Genomic DNA, 12,275 nt, shown 5'->3' with positions numbered 1-12,275 from the left:
TGCCCTGGAAACATTCTCCAATTTTCGGACGAAATCAAGCCGCCACTGGATAGGTCTCGACAAAGTGTTCAGGAAAGCAGGCATCAAAACTTGACTGGGAAGTTCATGTCACCAACTTAGACAGGTGGTAATACATATATCTGCTAAAGATAAAAGGCAGCAAAATACGGGATAAGCACTCTCTACTCAGCAGCAACCTCCTGTCCTGGCACGGCTTCATCTCCTTCAGCAGGCCTTTCCAGCTTCACACCAACATCTTCCTTGTAGTCACCATGGACCTGGGAGTCACAAGCGGCGTTAGACTAACAAGTCACAACTGTAAACTATATGAACACATAATCACTTTGTTTATAGTAAGTACCTCCATGAGTTTTCCAAGATCGAATTTGGGGGCCTTCATGATCTTGACCTTGCGGATGAACACATTCTGGAGAGGGAAAATGCCTGAAGTCGCCTTCTCGATCTCCTTGCCAATGACTTCAGGAATGAACTTCGATACCAACTCCTTCAAGTCGCAGGTAGAGGCTTGGTTGGTCATGATCTCAACCATCTTGCGGCGGATCTACAAATGGGGTAAATATAATAAGACATCAGGCTAACATATAGTTTCAAACCTCTTTAAAACATGAGATATGGCCAGAAATGTTACCTGTCGGATCTGGCTAGCCTGAGCATAACAAGTGCGCTTTACTTGGTTGGGGCGTCTCTTGGTGAAGCCAATGCAGAACAGGCGGAGCATGTAGTTATCAGTGGTCTTGACATCCACATGAGCCTCAATGAGAGTCTGCCACTTCTTCACCAGTGACCTGAGTTTATCAGTGGTGAAATCCATGCCCTAACAAGATGGACTGGTTAGCAACATAATTTACAACATAAGGGTGGTAACTGTGTGCAGTGAACCATAGATCGTTACCCAAAAGTTTGTGAGCACATTCCTCCCTTGTACATCTTCTGCACGAAGTCTGATCTTCCTATAAGCCTGATCCTCATCACTCTGAAGATCAGCTAGGGAGACCTCAAAAACTCTGTGCTTCAGACCCTCTGAGGCTATCTAAACAAAAGGAAGAAATTGAGATTCAGGCAATTATTATAAGGAATTAGCAAGGCTACAAAAGTTTAATTACCTTCACTAGTGTAATTCACCAAGTACACATCCCTATACAGTTAATGACCAAACCACAAACAGTGCATAATCGGCAGAAAAATCCCAACAAAAGAAGAAATTTATGCCCATAAGCACCAAGGTACATTAATGTGCTATAAATAGTCAATCTAAAAGCAGAACTGGACCTCAGAAATCAAGAGTGATCGCCATACACAAACCCAATAATTCTATTTATAACGCTTTGATAAGTGATAACTTGAGATTTACACCAATTGTCACCTACGAGCCTAAGAACAAGACAGAACCATTCTATATGGCCAGGCTCATCAGGGATTACTCTGTTTTATCTCAAGAGTAAAACAGGAACCACGTCCAAATCAAAGCTATCGCATAAAATGCTACTACCTCGTATCCTTTACTCAATGAGTCCACAAGAGTCAAATCATCATACATGGATCAGTCCACACATACAAAGCACCAACATATACCGCATTATTCTCCGAGAAACAGACACAAACTCGCGCTGCACAAGCAGCGCAAAGGTCCTACCTGATTGAATCAATGCCCTACAAAACTAGCCCAGCAACATTCTACACATACATCGAAGCGACTAAGCATGCATAGCGTCACCACAGAACACGTATCAGCAGTACAGATCCCACAAAAAGAAAAAAAAAATAGAGCGAGCAAGAGAAAAGGTACAGACCTTGGTACCCTGTGTCCTGGACACGAGCGTCTTGCCGACGTTGCGCACGCTGAAACCCGACGGGGCCTTGACGTCGTACCAGTCCTTCTTGGAGAACGGATCGACGCTGCGGGAAAAGACACACCGACACCAAGAGACGGATCAGCACCGGACGAAAGGGCTAGACGGAGCGAACAAACCTCGAATCTGAGAAAGGAAAAGGAGAGGGTTGGGGGGGGGGGGAGGTTAGCAGACTCACGTCTTCTTCTTGCCGCCCTTCTTCCCCTTGGAGATACGCTTGTTCTTGCCGACCGCCATGGCTGCCGCTGGTCGCTCGGCGCTCTGGAGGTGGGGTGGTGGCTGGCGGCGCGGTCTCGAAAGGGTCTTTGCGCGCCGGGGGTGGAGCGACTATGTAGCGGAGGTTCCAGGGTTCCATCGTGCGGTGGGGAGACGCTTTGGGAGATCATGGTCAGGCGGCGGGCCATTCTGAGGCCCGTTTGGCCCAATTGGGTGTCGAAAGTTGGGCCCTTCCTTCACATCCAGCCCAATCATATTTGGGCCTGTAAATAGCGGCCCAATTAATCTATCGGCCTTGCTCGTCTCTTCTTTCCCTTCATCTCCTACTTTCAGCCTTGCAATTCTCCATGCCCATTGACCATTGTCATCCTCTCACTGAAGAAAAAAAGAAAAGAAAATTACCATAGAGAGGTTCTCCCCTCGGTTATAAATATATGTTATTTTGAAAATATTCGGTTAAATGTTTAAAACTTTGTGTGATAATAGCTTTCAAAATATTTAGTTTAGGAACATTAAAATCATATGTGTAGATATCTTGAAAAATATTTCATAATATTATAAATTCAATGAATTTTATAAATATAAAGCAATGTCAAAACTATGTATTAAAAATCGTATATTAACTTAAACAAATATGTATTCATGACGGGAGAGGATAGTTTACATTCCCTTACCGTTGTAGTACACCTCTTAGCCCAGTGACGAAATTCGTAGGATAGCAGTCGCAGAAATGCAGTGCAGTGTTGCCAACTACACTAGTGCTAGTGCTATTTATTCTTAATTTTTCATCTCGGTCAGCACTGTACTTGTACCGGCTTTACTTGCCTTGTTCATGCACTGCACTTGTACTGGCTTCCAGAAGAATACTAAGAAAAATGAATCATCGATGATGGCTTGAGAAATTGGAGAAATCATGTGGTGTCCCGAAGGAGACGGCCGGCCGTTGCTACGCGAGACAAGCCGGTCCCGGCAAGCAAAGCGAAGGTGCAGGGCGGAAAACGACTTCACCAAAGACGCGCCAAATGGGGAAGAGTGGTGGTGCGTGAACAGAACAATGAGCAGGCAGGATCTGCAGAAAAGCTGGATGGATGTTCCAGCAACTCGGCTGGAATCGAGGTATGCACTCCCTGTCTTGTTCGTCGCCTCACTCACTGGCTTTGCCAACTGATGCAGCTGGGATGCTGGCCCATGCAGAGCATGTCTTGTGTGTTGGTTTAGTGACATTTTGCATCTTGTAGTATTCCTCGGTCAGATGAACCCATGCACAAGTTATCAAGCAGGCAAAAGCGCGTACAGCCAAGCCAGCCCTCCGCGCAAGGCACCAACGTCCGTGCGGCTCCTACACATCGGCCAGCGGAACTCCGTCGGCGCACCGCGGAGTTCAGCGCCCGCGACTCCGCAAGATCGATGCCGGCGAGTGGCGTGCTGGCACGCACCGCGCGGCCGGGCGGTTGGGGCTTGAGACGAGCAGGAACCCCCGCGCGCGTACGTAGGCCGCCGTGCCGACGCCGAGACCCCAACCCGCGAGACGGACGGCAGCGCACGGTGCAGCCTGCGGGGTAGGCGAGGGTGACCGATCGAGCACAGGAGAGGATGGCTACGGCACGGTGTGGCTGCAGAGGTTGGCCGTGCCACCGTGCGTCGAGCGGCACGTCCAATAAGCAGGCGTTGCAACTTGCATGCGAAGGGCCGCGGTCTAGTGGCTGCTGGCTGCAGAGGACCGTAGAGCAACGAGCCGAGCCCGAGCGGCAGAGAAGGGGGGAGGAGAAGCATTTCTTTCTTCTTCCATTTAGCTGTCGATAAGGCTTGACCATTGATGATTGACAAATCTGCCGCCAGTGATTAAAGAAATGACAGGCTGGGGCAAGTCAACATAAGAATCGCAGAGGGCCAGACGAGGAAGCATTCGAACTTGGCACGTACCAGCGCATGTACTTATTAGCAGCAGCAGCTACTACGAAAGAAATGCTACTGTCGAGCCGATTTCTCTCGTCGCTCGTGGTCTGACTTCTTCCCGGCCGGCAGCGAAGTACACGCACGAAACGGCGTGCAACGTGCAGCCAGTGGCCAAAAGAAAATCACGGCGTCCCCGCGAGCCCACCGCCCATGCGCAAAGGCTGACTTTTTCGCGTGCTGCAGCTCTCCTCTCCGCTTCTTCTCTGAACATATTGCACATCAGAAATATGCCATCTTGCGACTAATATATCGATCCCCAAATATGCTTCTATTCGGAGCCACCGTGCGTGCAAGATCATTTGTGCATGGTATCAGTGGCATAACCTCAGCTTAATTACAACTTTTCAGTAATGAGAAAAAGCTTCGTTACAACTTTCTAGTTTGTAAAATAACAGATTACGACATTCTGCTTTCAATTGTCGTGTAGAGCCATTATGTAATGCAGCCTCAGCTTGCGTCGTGTTATCTCCAAAGGAGAAGGCTTCCACCACTCTGTGGATAGAGCAAACTTAATTATTGGTCACGCAGGAAAATCCATATTTAGGGCAGAGAAAATTTAATTAATATTCATGCAAAAAATCCATATTCAAAGTATTGCCAGTAGGAAACAGTTGTGCTATATACAACTATTGTTACGCTAGAAAACCTTTGACTAACAGACATAGTGTTACGATACCATCACATGTTCTCCATAACCTTAGACTGAACATGTCAAACAACAAGGTTGTGGTCCTCCATGTTAGATACACTTTCTAGCAGCAGAAGGACATTGGTAAAAAAATTGCTCTTAGTGCCATGTTGTGCTAGTTCTTGTAATCGTTGTTTCGAGAATCAATTAATTTCTCATGGTGCTCCCTTTCATCGATTCCTTAGAGAAAGAAGGAAAAACTAGTATGCAAGAAAATCCGGTATGCATATTGCTGTACATGATCCCATAACTTCAAATACCTTAAACCTACAAGGCCATTTATGTAATGCATACTCATCTTAAGTCATTGTATCTCTAAAGGAAAAAGGCTTAGGCCACTATGTAGATAAAGCAAACTTAAATAAGTGGTCATACAAGAAAATCCTTATTCCTAGTATTCAGAGTATTACCGCTAAGAAATAATTGTACTCTATACAACTATTGCGTAAGAAAATATTTGACTGACAGACATAGTGCTATGATACGATCGCGTGTTCTCCATGACCTTGGACTCAACATGTTGAACAACAAGGTTGTGGTCCTCCATGTTGGATGCCCTTTCTCACATCCAAAGGACATTGGTCAAATAACTGCTCTTAGTGGCATGTTGTGCTGGATCTTGTTATCCTTGTTTCGAGAATCAATTAATTTCTCATAATGCTTCATTTCGTCGATTCTTGAGAAAGAAAGAAAGCTAATATGCAAGAAAACCCGATATACATATTGCTATATATGATCCCGTAACTTCAAATACCTAAAATCTATCAGGCCATTTATGCAATGAGTACTCATCTTATGTCATTGTATCTCTAAAGGAAAAAAAAGGCTTAGGCACTACATAGAGAGAACAAACTTAAAATAGTGGTCATGCAAGAAATTCTTTACTCCTGGTATTTAGAGTATTACCGCTAAGAAATAGTTGCACTTTATACAACTACTATTACATAAGAAAACTTTTGACTAACAGATATAGTGCTATGATACCATCACATGTCTTCATGACCTTGGATTCAACATGTTGAACAATAAGATTGCAGTCCTCCATGTTGAATGCTCTTTCTCGCAAACAACTGCTCTTAGTGGCAGCTTGTACCAGATCTTTTAATCCCTGTTTGAGAATTGATTGATTTTCCAAGAGTGGATCTCTTACGATAAATCATTAAAAAGAACTACTACACACGAAAAATCTGAGATACATGTTGCTATGATCCCATCACTTGAAATTCTATAATCTACGAGGTCATTATATTGAATGTGACCTTGCATTACATCATTCTATCTCCAGTGAAAAAGCTTGTGTCACTCTATAATAGTTATTCACTACTATATATATAGACCAAACTTAATTACTACTCGACACGATGTTAACCCATACAACTACTATCGCGCAAGAAAATCATTACTGCGAATAAATGATATATATTGCACAGTCTCATACCAGTATAGCCATATATGCAGCTACTATGACGTAAGAAAATCTTTGACCGACGACAAGCGTAGAGCGCCATCTGTCCTCCATGTAGATTATACACGTCATCAACTCCAAGGTTTTCGTTGGAGGCTCTCTCTCTCTCTCTCTCTCTCCAAGAGCCCATGTGATTCTCTCTCCTGTCAGTTTTTAACTTCGCTTCCATGCATGGATTTCTCCTCCCCCCAACCGCACCCGTCGCCCCAACAAAACCTCCGCTAGCTTCGCCATCCGCATAACCACACCACCCTACCTTTCCTCCCCTCTTACTCCTTCAGCACTCTGCTAGCCTCAAGCTTGCTCTTCCCCTCTCCCTCTCTCCCAGATCTCCGATGCTCGATGCGGCCGCAGACCCTTCTCCCGATCGCGTCTTGAATTCTTGATGACCTCCAGGTCGATTTCTTGATCCCTTGATCCTGAATTCCAGCTAGCTTCTTGATGGATGCCATGGAGCTTGCTGCGACGAGGCACGGATGCAAGGTCTGCGGGAAGAGCTTCCCGTGCGGACGGTCGCTCGGGGGCCACATGCGGTCTCACCTCTCGCTGGGCGAGGCGGCGGTGGAGGTCGATGCCGATGACGAGCTGAGGCGTGCCTCGGCGGACGGTGGACGGAGCTCCAATGGCGTTTTCGGGTACGGGCTGAGGGAGAACCCAAGAAAGACGCGGCGGCTGTCAGACTTCTCCGACGAGGAGGACGACGACGGTGGTGATGGCGAGCACAAGGCGTGCTGGGAGTGCGGGAAGCTGTTCTCGTCGTGGAGGTCGCTGTTGGGGCACATGCGAATTCATGCGTCCGGCGGGAGGGATCGCGACGAGGAGGACGTAGACGTGGAAGAGGAGTTCGTTGCCGAGGAGGTGGAGGCAGAGGCAGAGGAGGCGCCGGAGATGATGGCGATGGAAGCGCCTGTGCTGGCTGCGCCACCGAGGCGGAGGCGCCGGTCGATGCGCGTGGCGGCGCCAGCACCCGCGCCCGCCCCGCCTCCGGTGCTGAGCGGGTTCGAGAAGGAGCAGGTGGACGTCGCGCTCTGCCTCCTAATGCTCTCGCGCGACACCGGCCTGTGGAGCTCGGCGGTCAAAGAGGAGCCCTTCGACAAGGAGAACGAGCACAAGAAGGCGACGATGAAGCAGGCGCGCCCCCCAAGAAACGTCTACGCTTACAATTCCGAGGACGATTCAGCTCTGCTTCAGTACGGCGACACCAAGATCAAAAGCGGCGTCGCTAAGAGCAGGAAGCGAAGCTCGCCGAAGCAGCAATGCGAGGCCGTGGCGACGAAGCGGACCCGGTACGAGTGCCCCGGGTGCGGCAAGGTGTTCAGCTCGTACCAGGCGCTCGGCGGCCACCGCGCGAGCCACAAGCGGATCAACATCAGCTGCAGCGACCCCAAGGCCACCCCCGCCGCCGCATCCCCCGCGCAAGAGCAGAGCGCCGAGACATACGCATCGTTCAGCACCCTGTCCCCCTCGGCCTCGCCGGACTCGGTGGTCATCGGCATTGGCAAGGCCAAGGCTTCGGCGGTGGCCGTGGAGAAGTTCGAGTGCCCGGTCTGCTTCAGGGTGTTCGCATCGGGGCATGCGCTCGGCGGGCACAAGCGCTCGCACGTGATGGCCGACGACGACGGCGAGCTCTACGCCGGCGGCGCGGACCAGGAGCAGCATTCCGTGGTCGTGGCGGGGTTTCTTGATCTCAACTTCCCGCCGGCTCCTCCGGATGAGGCTTGAAGCTCGGTCTCGCTGGCTGTACTGAACCAAGCTTGATCTGCAAATCGAGGTGATCAATGGGGATTTGTACAGATTCAATTCAATTCATTTTTTCAAGCTTCAGGCGATCCTCGGGGAGAATTAAAGAAGAATTCAGAGTTTTCTCAGGTTATTTGAACTTTATTAGTACTGTCTTTATTTTTTTCCCTTTTGTTGAAGGTACCAAACCAATAAGCATATCATAATCTAAGCTCACAGTGGCTTAGCTGATTCAGTTAATGGATTCTAAGATTAGCTCGAAAGCTAGTAATGCTTCTTACTTGGTCATAGTGTTATTTTTAACTTTGGCATCTGCTTGCTGAAGTAACTAACTGTTCTCCGTGAGTTTCTGGGTCAATGCTAACCTTGGCTCTGCTCCTACTTTTGCTCACCAATCTGAGATCTGCCCTGTGGGAGGCACCACCAGCTTATACTTGCCTCAAAGTAATCAATTGCTTCAGTTGATGCCTGATTAGTACAGCAGTACTGTCATGCAGCCATGCTACTGGTTGGTGGCTCTGAATTGAGCAAGAGAGAAGCAAGCAGCAAGAGCATTGTATTGTACTTGTACCTCTCTCTCACACACGCACCAATTGTAATGTGCCTTAAGAAAGCATTGTGCGAGCTAGTGAAGCTGAAGGATGTGAGGTTGTGAGCTAACTGAAACAGGGCAGCAGCAAGCAAGGAAGGGGCCGAGCGAGTACACTGATGGAAGCTCAGGAGCTGCAAACTCTAGTGACAAAATGATTGGTTAGTACAGTGGAACAGGAAACCTTTATGCAAGAAATAGGTACAGCTAAAGAAAAAGGATTTAACATGCATGTGTGTGGATGGCATGTGGTATCAGTCAGTGCAGGGGGTTGTTCACTTGTCCACCAGAACGCTGGACAAGTCTTCTCACTCACCATTCCTCTCTCTCTCTCTCTCTCTCTCTCTCTCTCTCTCCCCCCCTTCTTTGTTGCTTTATCAAGCCTGCTGCTGGATAGTTTATGTTTCCGTCACTAAAGATAATAAATCTTAATCATCATGCCATATTCCCCTCTCTTCCTTTCTCTCTCTAGATAGACACAGACAGCTCACACAAATGTTGTGTTGTTTACCTCAAAAAAAAAAAGTTGTGTTGTTCATGTCTCTTTCTTGCCTACCATTGCTGAACTGGTTTGCCTGGGAGGCAAACACACTTGCTGGCTTGCTGCCTGCTATAGCTCCTACCAAAACTCCAGTCCACTGCAAAGCACAGAATTAGCTTGCAGCCTGCAGACCCTCTCACACTGGAATCTTGGCTCTTCTCTTCTTTGGACACATTTGTTCAAGTCACATCTGTGCTGTAGCAGTATATTCCTTGCTTCAATTCACTAAACTGCGTAGCAAAACTATATACAAATGTGTTATCATGTAGCTCTGATCAAGATTGCGAAGGATGATGGCCAAAAGGCAATCAAAATTGCGATGCTTGTAGTGTAGGCTTTTTTTTTTTTTTTTTTTTGAGACGGCAGCTCGAATAGGTGCGATGGCAATCTCCATGCACCTCTTTTTATCAGTGCCTGCCGATCTAATGGGACCACGGCATTGTGCCGGTCTTCTTCTCCATCGTATTAGGTGGAGCTCTCGATGTTGGTAATCCACAAGTCGGGCAAGGTTTCTCTTTTCTTTATGGCGCCATGATCGGGTGACGCCCTCATTTTGACTGCAATTATATAGCAGAGCCAATCGGTTTGAGGATAAAGAACCTCAAATCTGCAGAATTACCAACATACATATATAGTGATAGGCTTCAGAAGTAGTTATCAGAGATACTGCATAGTTCCTGATTTCAATTGTCAATTATGAGCAAACTTCAAATTGTGAGCTACCTTGTCCTCAAATCTGCGTTGACTTGAATTGGAGGCTCCAATCTGCAGACACTTTTCTAGTGAGTTACTTTACTCCAAACTAAACTGCATGATCTTAGATAGGCAACGATGCCCGTAGAATAATACCAGTCCTTGCATCATATCCTCGGAATAGCAGGCACCACAAGCCAAAGCCAAGAAAGAAATGAGCTGTCACAAGCTCTTCTTGCATCTAGCCAACGGCCAGGTCACACTCCAACTTGTGAGAATATATATATATATATATATATATATATATATATATGAAGCATATTTGGTACTCCCGGGAGTATATACTCTCATATACTTATTTAACATAGGGAATATCTCATGTGATAAATGATATGTATATGGAGCATCTGAGTATATAAGATCATCCAAGTGGGATGTATATTTTTTTTTTTGGTTTGTACATATTTTTTTAGTATATTACATTTTATGTACAAATATGAAGGTATCATCAAAATCTATTAAAATTGATGGATTTTTTTTCAATTTTTTCATATAATTCACAATAGAGTACCTTAGAATGAGTATATAAGTATACTCATACTGATAAAGGAATATATCCAGTTCATTTATGTGGTATATCATAGTAGGGAGTATGTAGTTCTGGGAGTACAGACTAATATATATGTATATATATAGCACACAAAGGAACATTGATCTCTGGTTCTCTGGGTAATGGCTTCCTTGCAGGGACAATGAGAGGGTACTCTATAAAACAAGAGCCATTTTACAGTGCTCCATACTATCTGTAGGCAAGGGGTAGTATAAACATAATCTAACCATCCACGTGATTGGGTATTTTTGTAATTATCGTATTTTCGTTAAAATTACCCACCATGTCCGGGACGTGAGGAACATGATGATGATCGGCGATGGCACCACAAAGAGGATCATCACGAGCAACAAGAGCTTCATGCTGAACATCACGACCAAGGACACGACGACCATGAAGGCGATTGGGAACGGGTTCTTCATGTGCGCCATCAGCGTGGACAACACGGCGGGAGACAAGAACCATCAGGTCATGGTGCTATGCGTGTAGAGTGACATGTCAGTGTTCTATGAGTACCCGTTCAACATGTACTAGGACACGCTGTACACGCACATGAGCCGACAATTCTATCACGACTGCGTGATCAGCGGCACCATCGACTTCATCTTCAGCAGTGCGTAGGTGGTACTACAAAACTGCTTGATCTAGGTGCCCAAGTGCATGAACAACCAACAGAACATCGTCACGACACAGGGGCAGGGCTGTAAGGAGAAGCGATCGACGGGCAGCACCGTCATCCACAACTGCACCATTGTGTTGCACCCAGAGTTCGAGGTGCACACAGGACAGCTCAAGACCTTCCTGGGCCAGCCATGGAAGGAGTACTCACGCACACTCTACATCCAGTCGGAGATCGATGGCTTCATCGACCTGCAGGGGTGGCTACTATGGCTCGGTGACTTCGGCCTCAACACCTGCTACTACGCTGAGGTGGAGAATCATGGACCCCGACACCAACATGAGCAAGCGCACCAAGTGGAGGGTAGTCAAGGTCGTCATGTACAAGCAGGCGCAATAGAAGTACACCGTCGAGAGGTTCATCCAGGGGCAGTAGTGGCTCCCAAAACTCGGTGTGCCGTTCATCTAGGGGCTACTGCTGCAGCAGCGATCCAGCAGGATACACTAAGGCATGCGCGTGAAAGATGCACGAATGGGTTGTGATCGGCGTGCCTGGGGTGTCGATATGGGACTAACTTACTGTAGTTCTAGTTTGTGAGTCGTCGATAAGAGACATCGTTTCTCTGGAAGGGTAGGAAGCATGTTCAAGGCGGGCATTGTGCGGTAGCCTGGGGACGGGTGTGTCAGCCGCTAGAGTTGGGTGGTCTGGGCATCCATAATCTCGAGCTTCTCGGTTGGTCACTCCGGATGCGTTTGCTTTGGTTACAGAAAATGCTGCCAGAGCGTCCATGGGCAACGGTTGGCATCGCACTTCATGACAATGTGCACGTGCTCTTTGCAATCAATGGTGTATGTGGTTGAAGACTACAAATCAACACTTTTTTGGTTGGATCATTGGCTGCTTGGTCGCTCTTTGAAAGACTTGGCGTCTGCTTTGCTCCCGTTTGTGGTGAAGAAGGCTGTCGCTAAATGTTCAGTTTTTGACGCCTTACAGGACAACACCTGGCTCCGGGACATCAGCGGTGGCTTATCTATTCTAGTGCTTTTGGACTTTCTGCAAGTGTGGGATGCAGTGGAGGGCTTTATCCTGCAGGCCGACTGCCCTGACCAATATGTGTGGACTCCAACAGCCTTAGAAAAGTTCTCGACACGTTCGGCGTATCGCTGGTTCTTCACAGGTGCCATCAGCTTCGAACCTTGCAATAGGATATGGAAGACATGGGCGCCGCTAAGGGCTAAATTCTTCATTTGGCTTGCCACGCTAAACAGATGTTGGACAGCGGATTGC

At 47.3% G+C, this 12,275-nt stretch overlaps 2 protein-coding genes and 1 pseudogene across 2 annotated transcripts; 1 reads left to right on the top strand and 2 right to left on the bottom strand.

Moving 5' to 3' along the window:
• LOC133893280 (small ribosomal subunit protein eS1-like) lies at nucleotides 1-2,209 on the bottom strand. Its single transcript, XM_062334269.1, has 6 exons — nucleotides 2,050-2,209; nucleotides 1,812-1,917; nucleotides 914-1,051; nucleotides 650-835; nucleotides 362-562; nucleotides 1-278 (listed from the first exon to the last, which is right to left on the bottom strand). The coding sequence occupies exons 1-6, from the start codon at nucleotides 2,106-2,108 to the stop codon at nucleotides 183-185; spliced, it is 786 nt and encodes a 261-aa protein (XP_062190253.1). The 5' UTR covers nucleotides 2,109-2,209; the 3' UTR covers nucleotides 1-182.
• Nucleotides 2,210-6,370: 4,161 nt separating this feature from the next.
• Nucleotides 6,371-8,064, top strand: LOC133893254 (zinc finger protein ZAT9-like). Its single transcript, XM_062334235.1, has one exon. The coding sequence runs from the start codon at nucleotides 6,638-6,640 to the stop codon at nucleotides 7,916-7,918; it is 1,281 nt and encodes a 426-aa protein (XP_062190219.1). The 5' UTR covers nucleotides 6,371-6,637; the 3' UTR covers nucleotides 7,919-8,064.
• Nucleotides 8,065-9,667: 1,603 nt separating this feature from the next.
• LOC133893032 (uncharacterized) lies at nucleotides 9,668-11,644 on the bottom strand (annotated as a pseudogene).
• Nucleotides 11,645-12,275: the final 631 nt, after the last annotated feature.

Source organism: Phragmites australis, chromosome 15 (assembly GCF_958298935.1).
Source record: "Phragmites australis chromosome 15, lpPhrAust1.1, whole genome shotgun sequence".
Lineage (NCBI taxonomy): Eukaryota > Viridiplantae > Streptophyta > Magnoliopsida > Poales > Poaceae > Phragmites > Phragmites australis.
Note: the sequence above shows the minus strand (reverse complement) of the source record. Positions and strands in the feature narration are given on the sequence as shown.

Bases quoted from the DNA above. Each gene is read 5' to 3' on its own strand.
- LOC133893280 (XM_062334269.1), bottom strand. From the start codon at position 2,108: ATGGCGGTCGGCAAGAACAAGCGTATCTCCAAGGGGAAGAAGGGCGGC. The intron at 563-649 runs GTAACATTTCTG...CCCCATTTGTAG, and splicing joins AGGCTAGCCAGATCCGACAG to ATCCGCCGCAAGATGGTTGA. The intron at 279-361 runs GTACTTACTATA...TGTGACTCCCAG, and splicing joins ATCTTGGAAAACTCATGGAG to GTCCATGGTGACTACAAGGA.
- LOC133893254 (XM_062334235.1), top strand. From the start codon at position 6,638: ATGGATGCCATGGAGCTTGCTGCGACGAGGCACGGATGCAAGGTCTGC.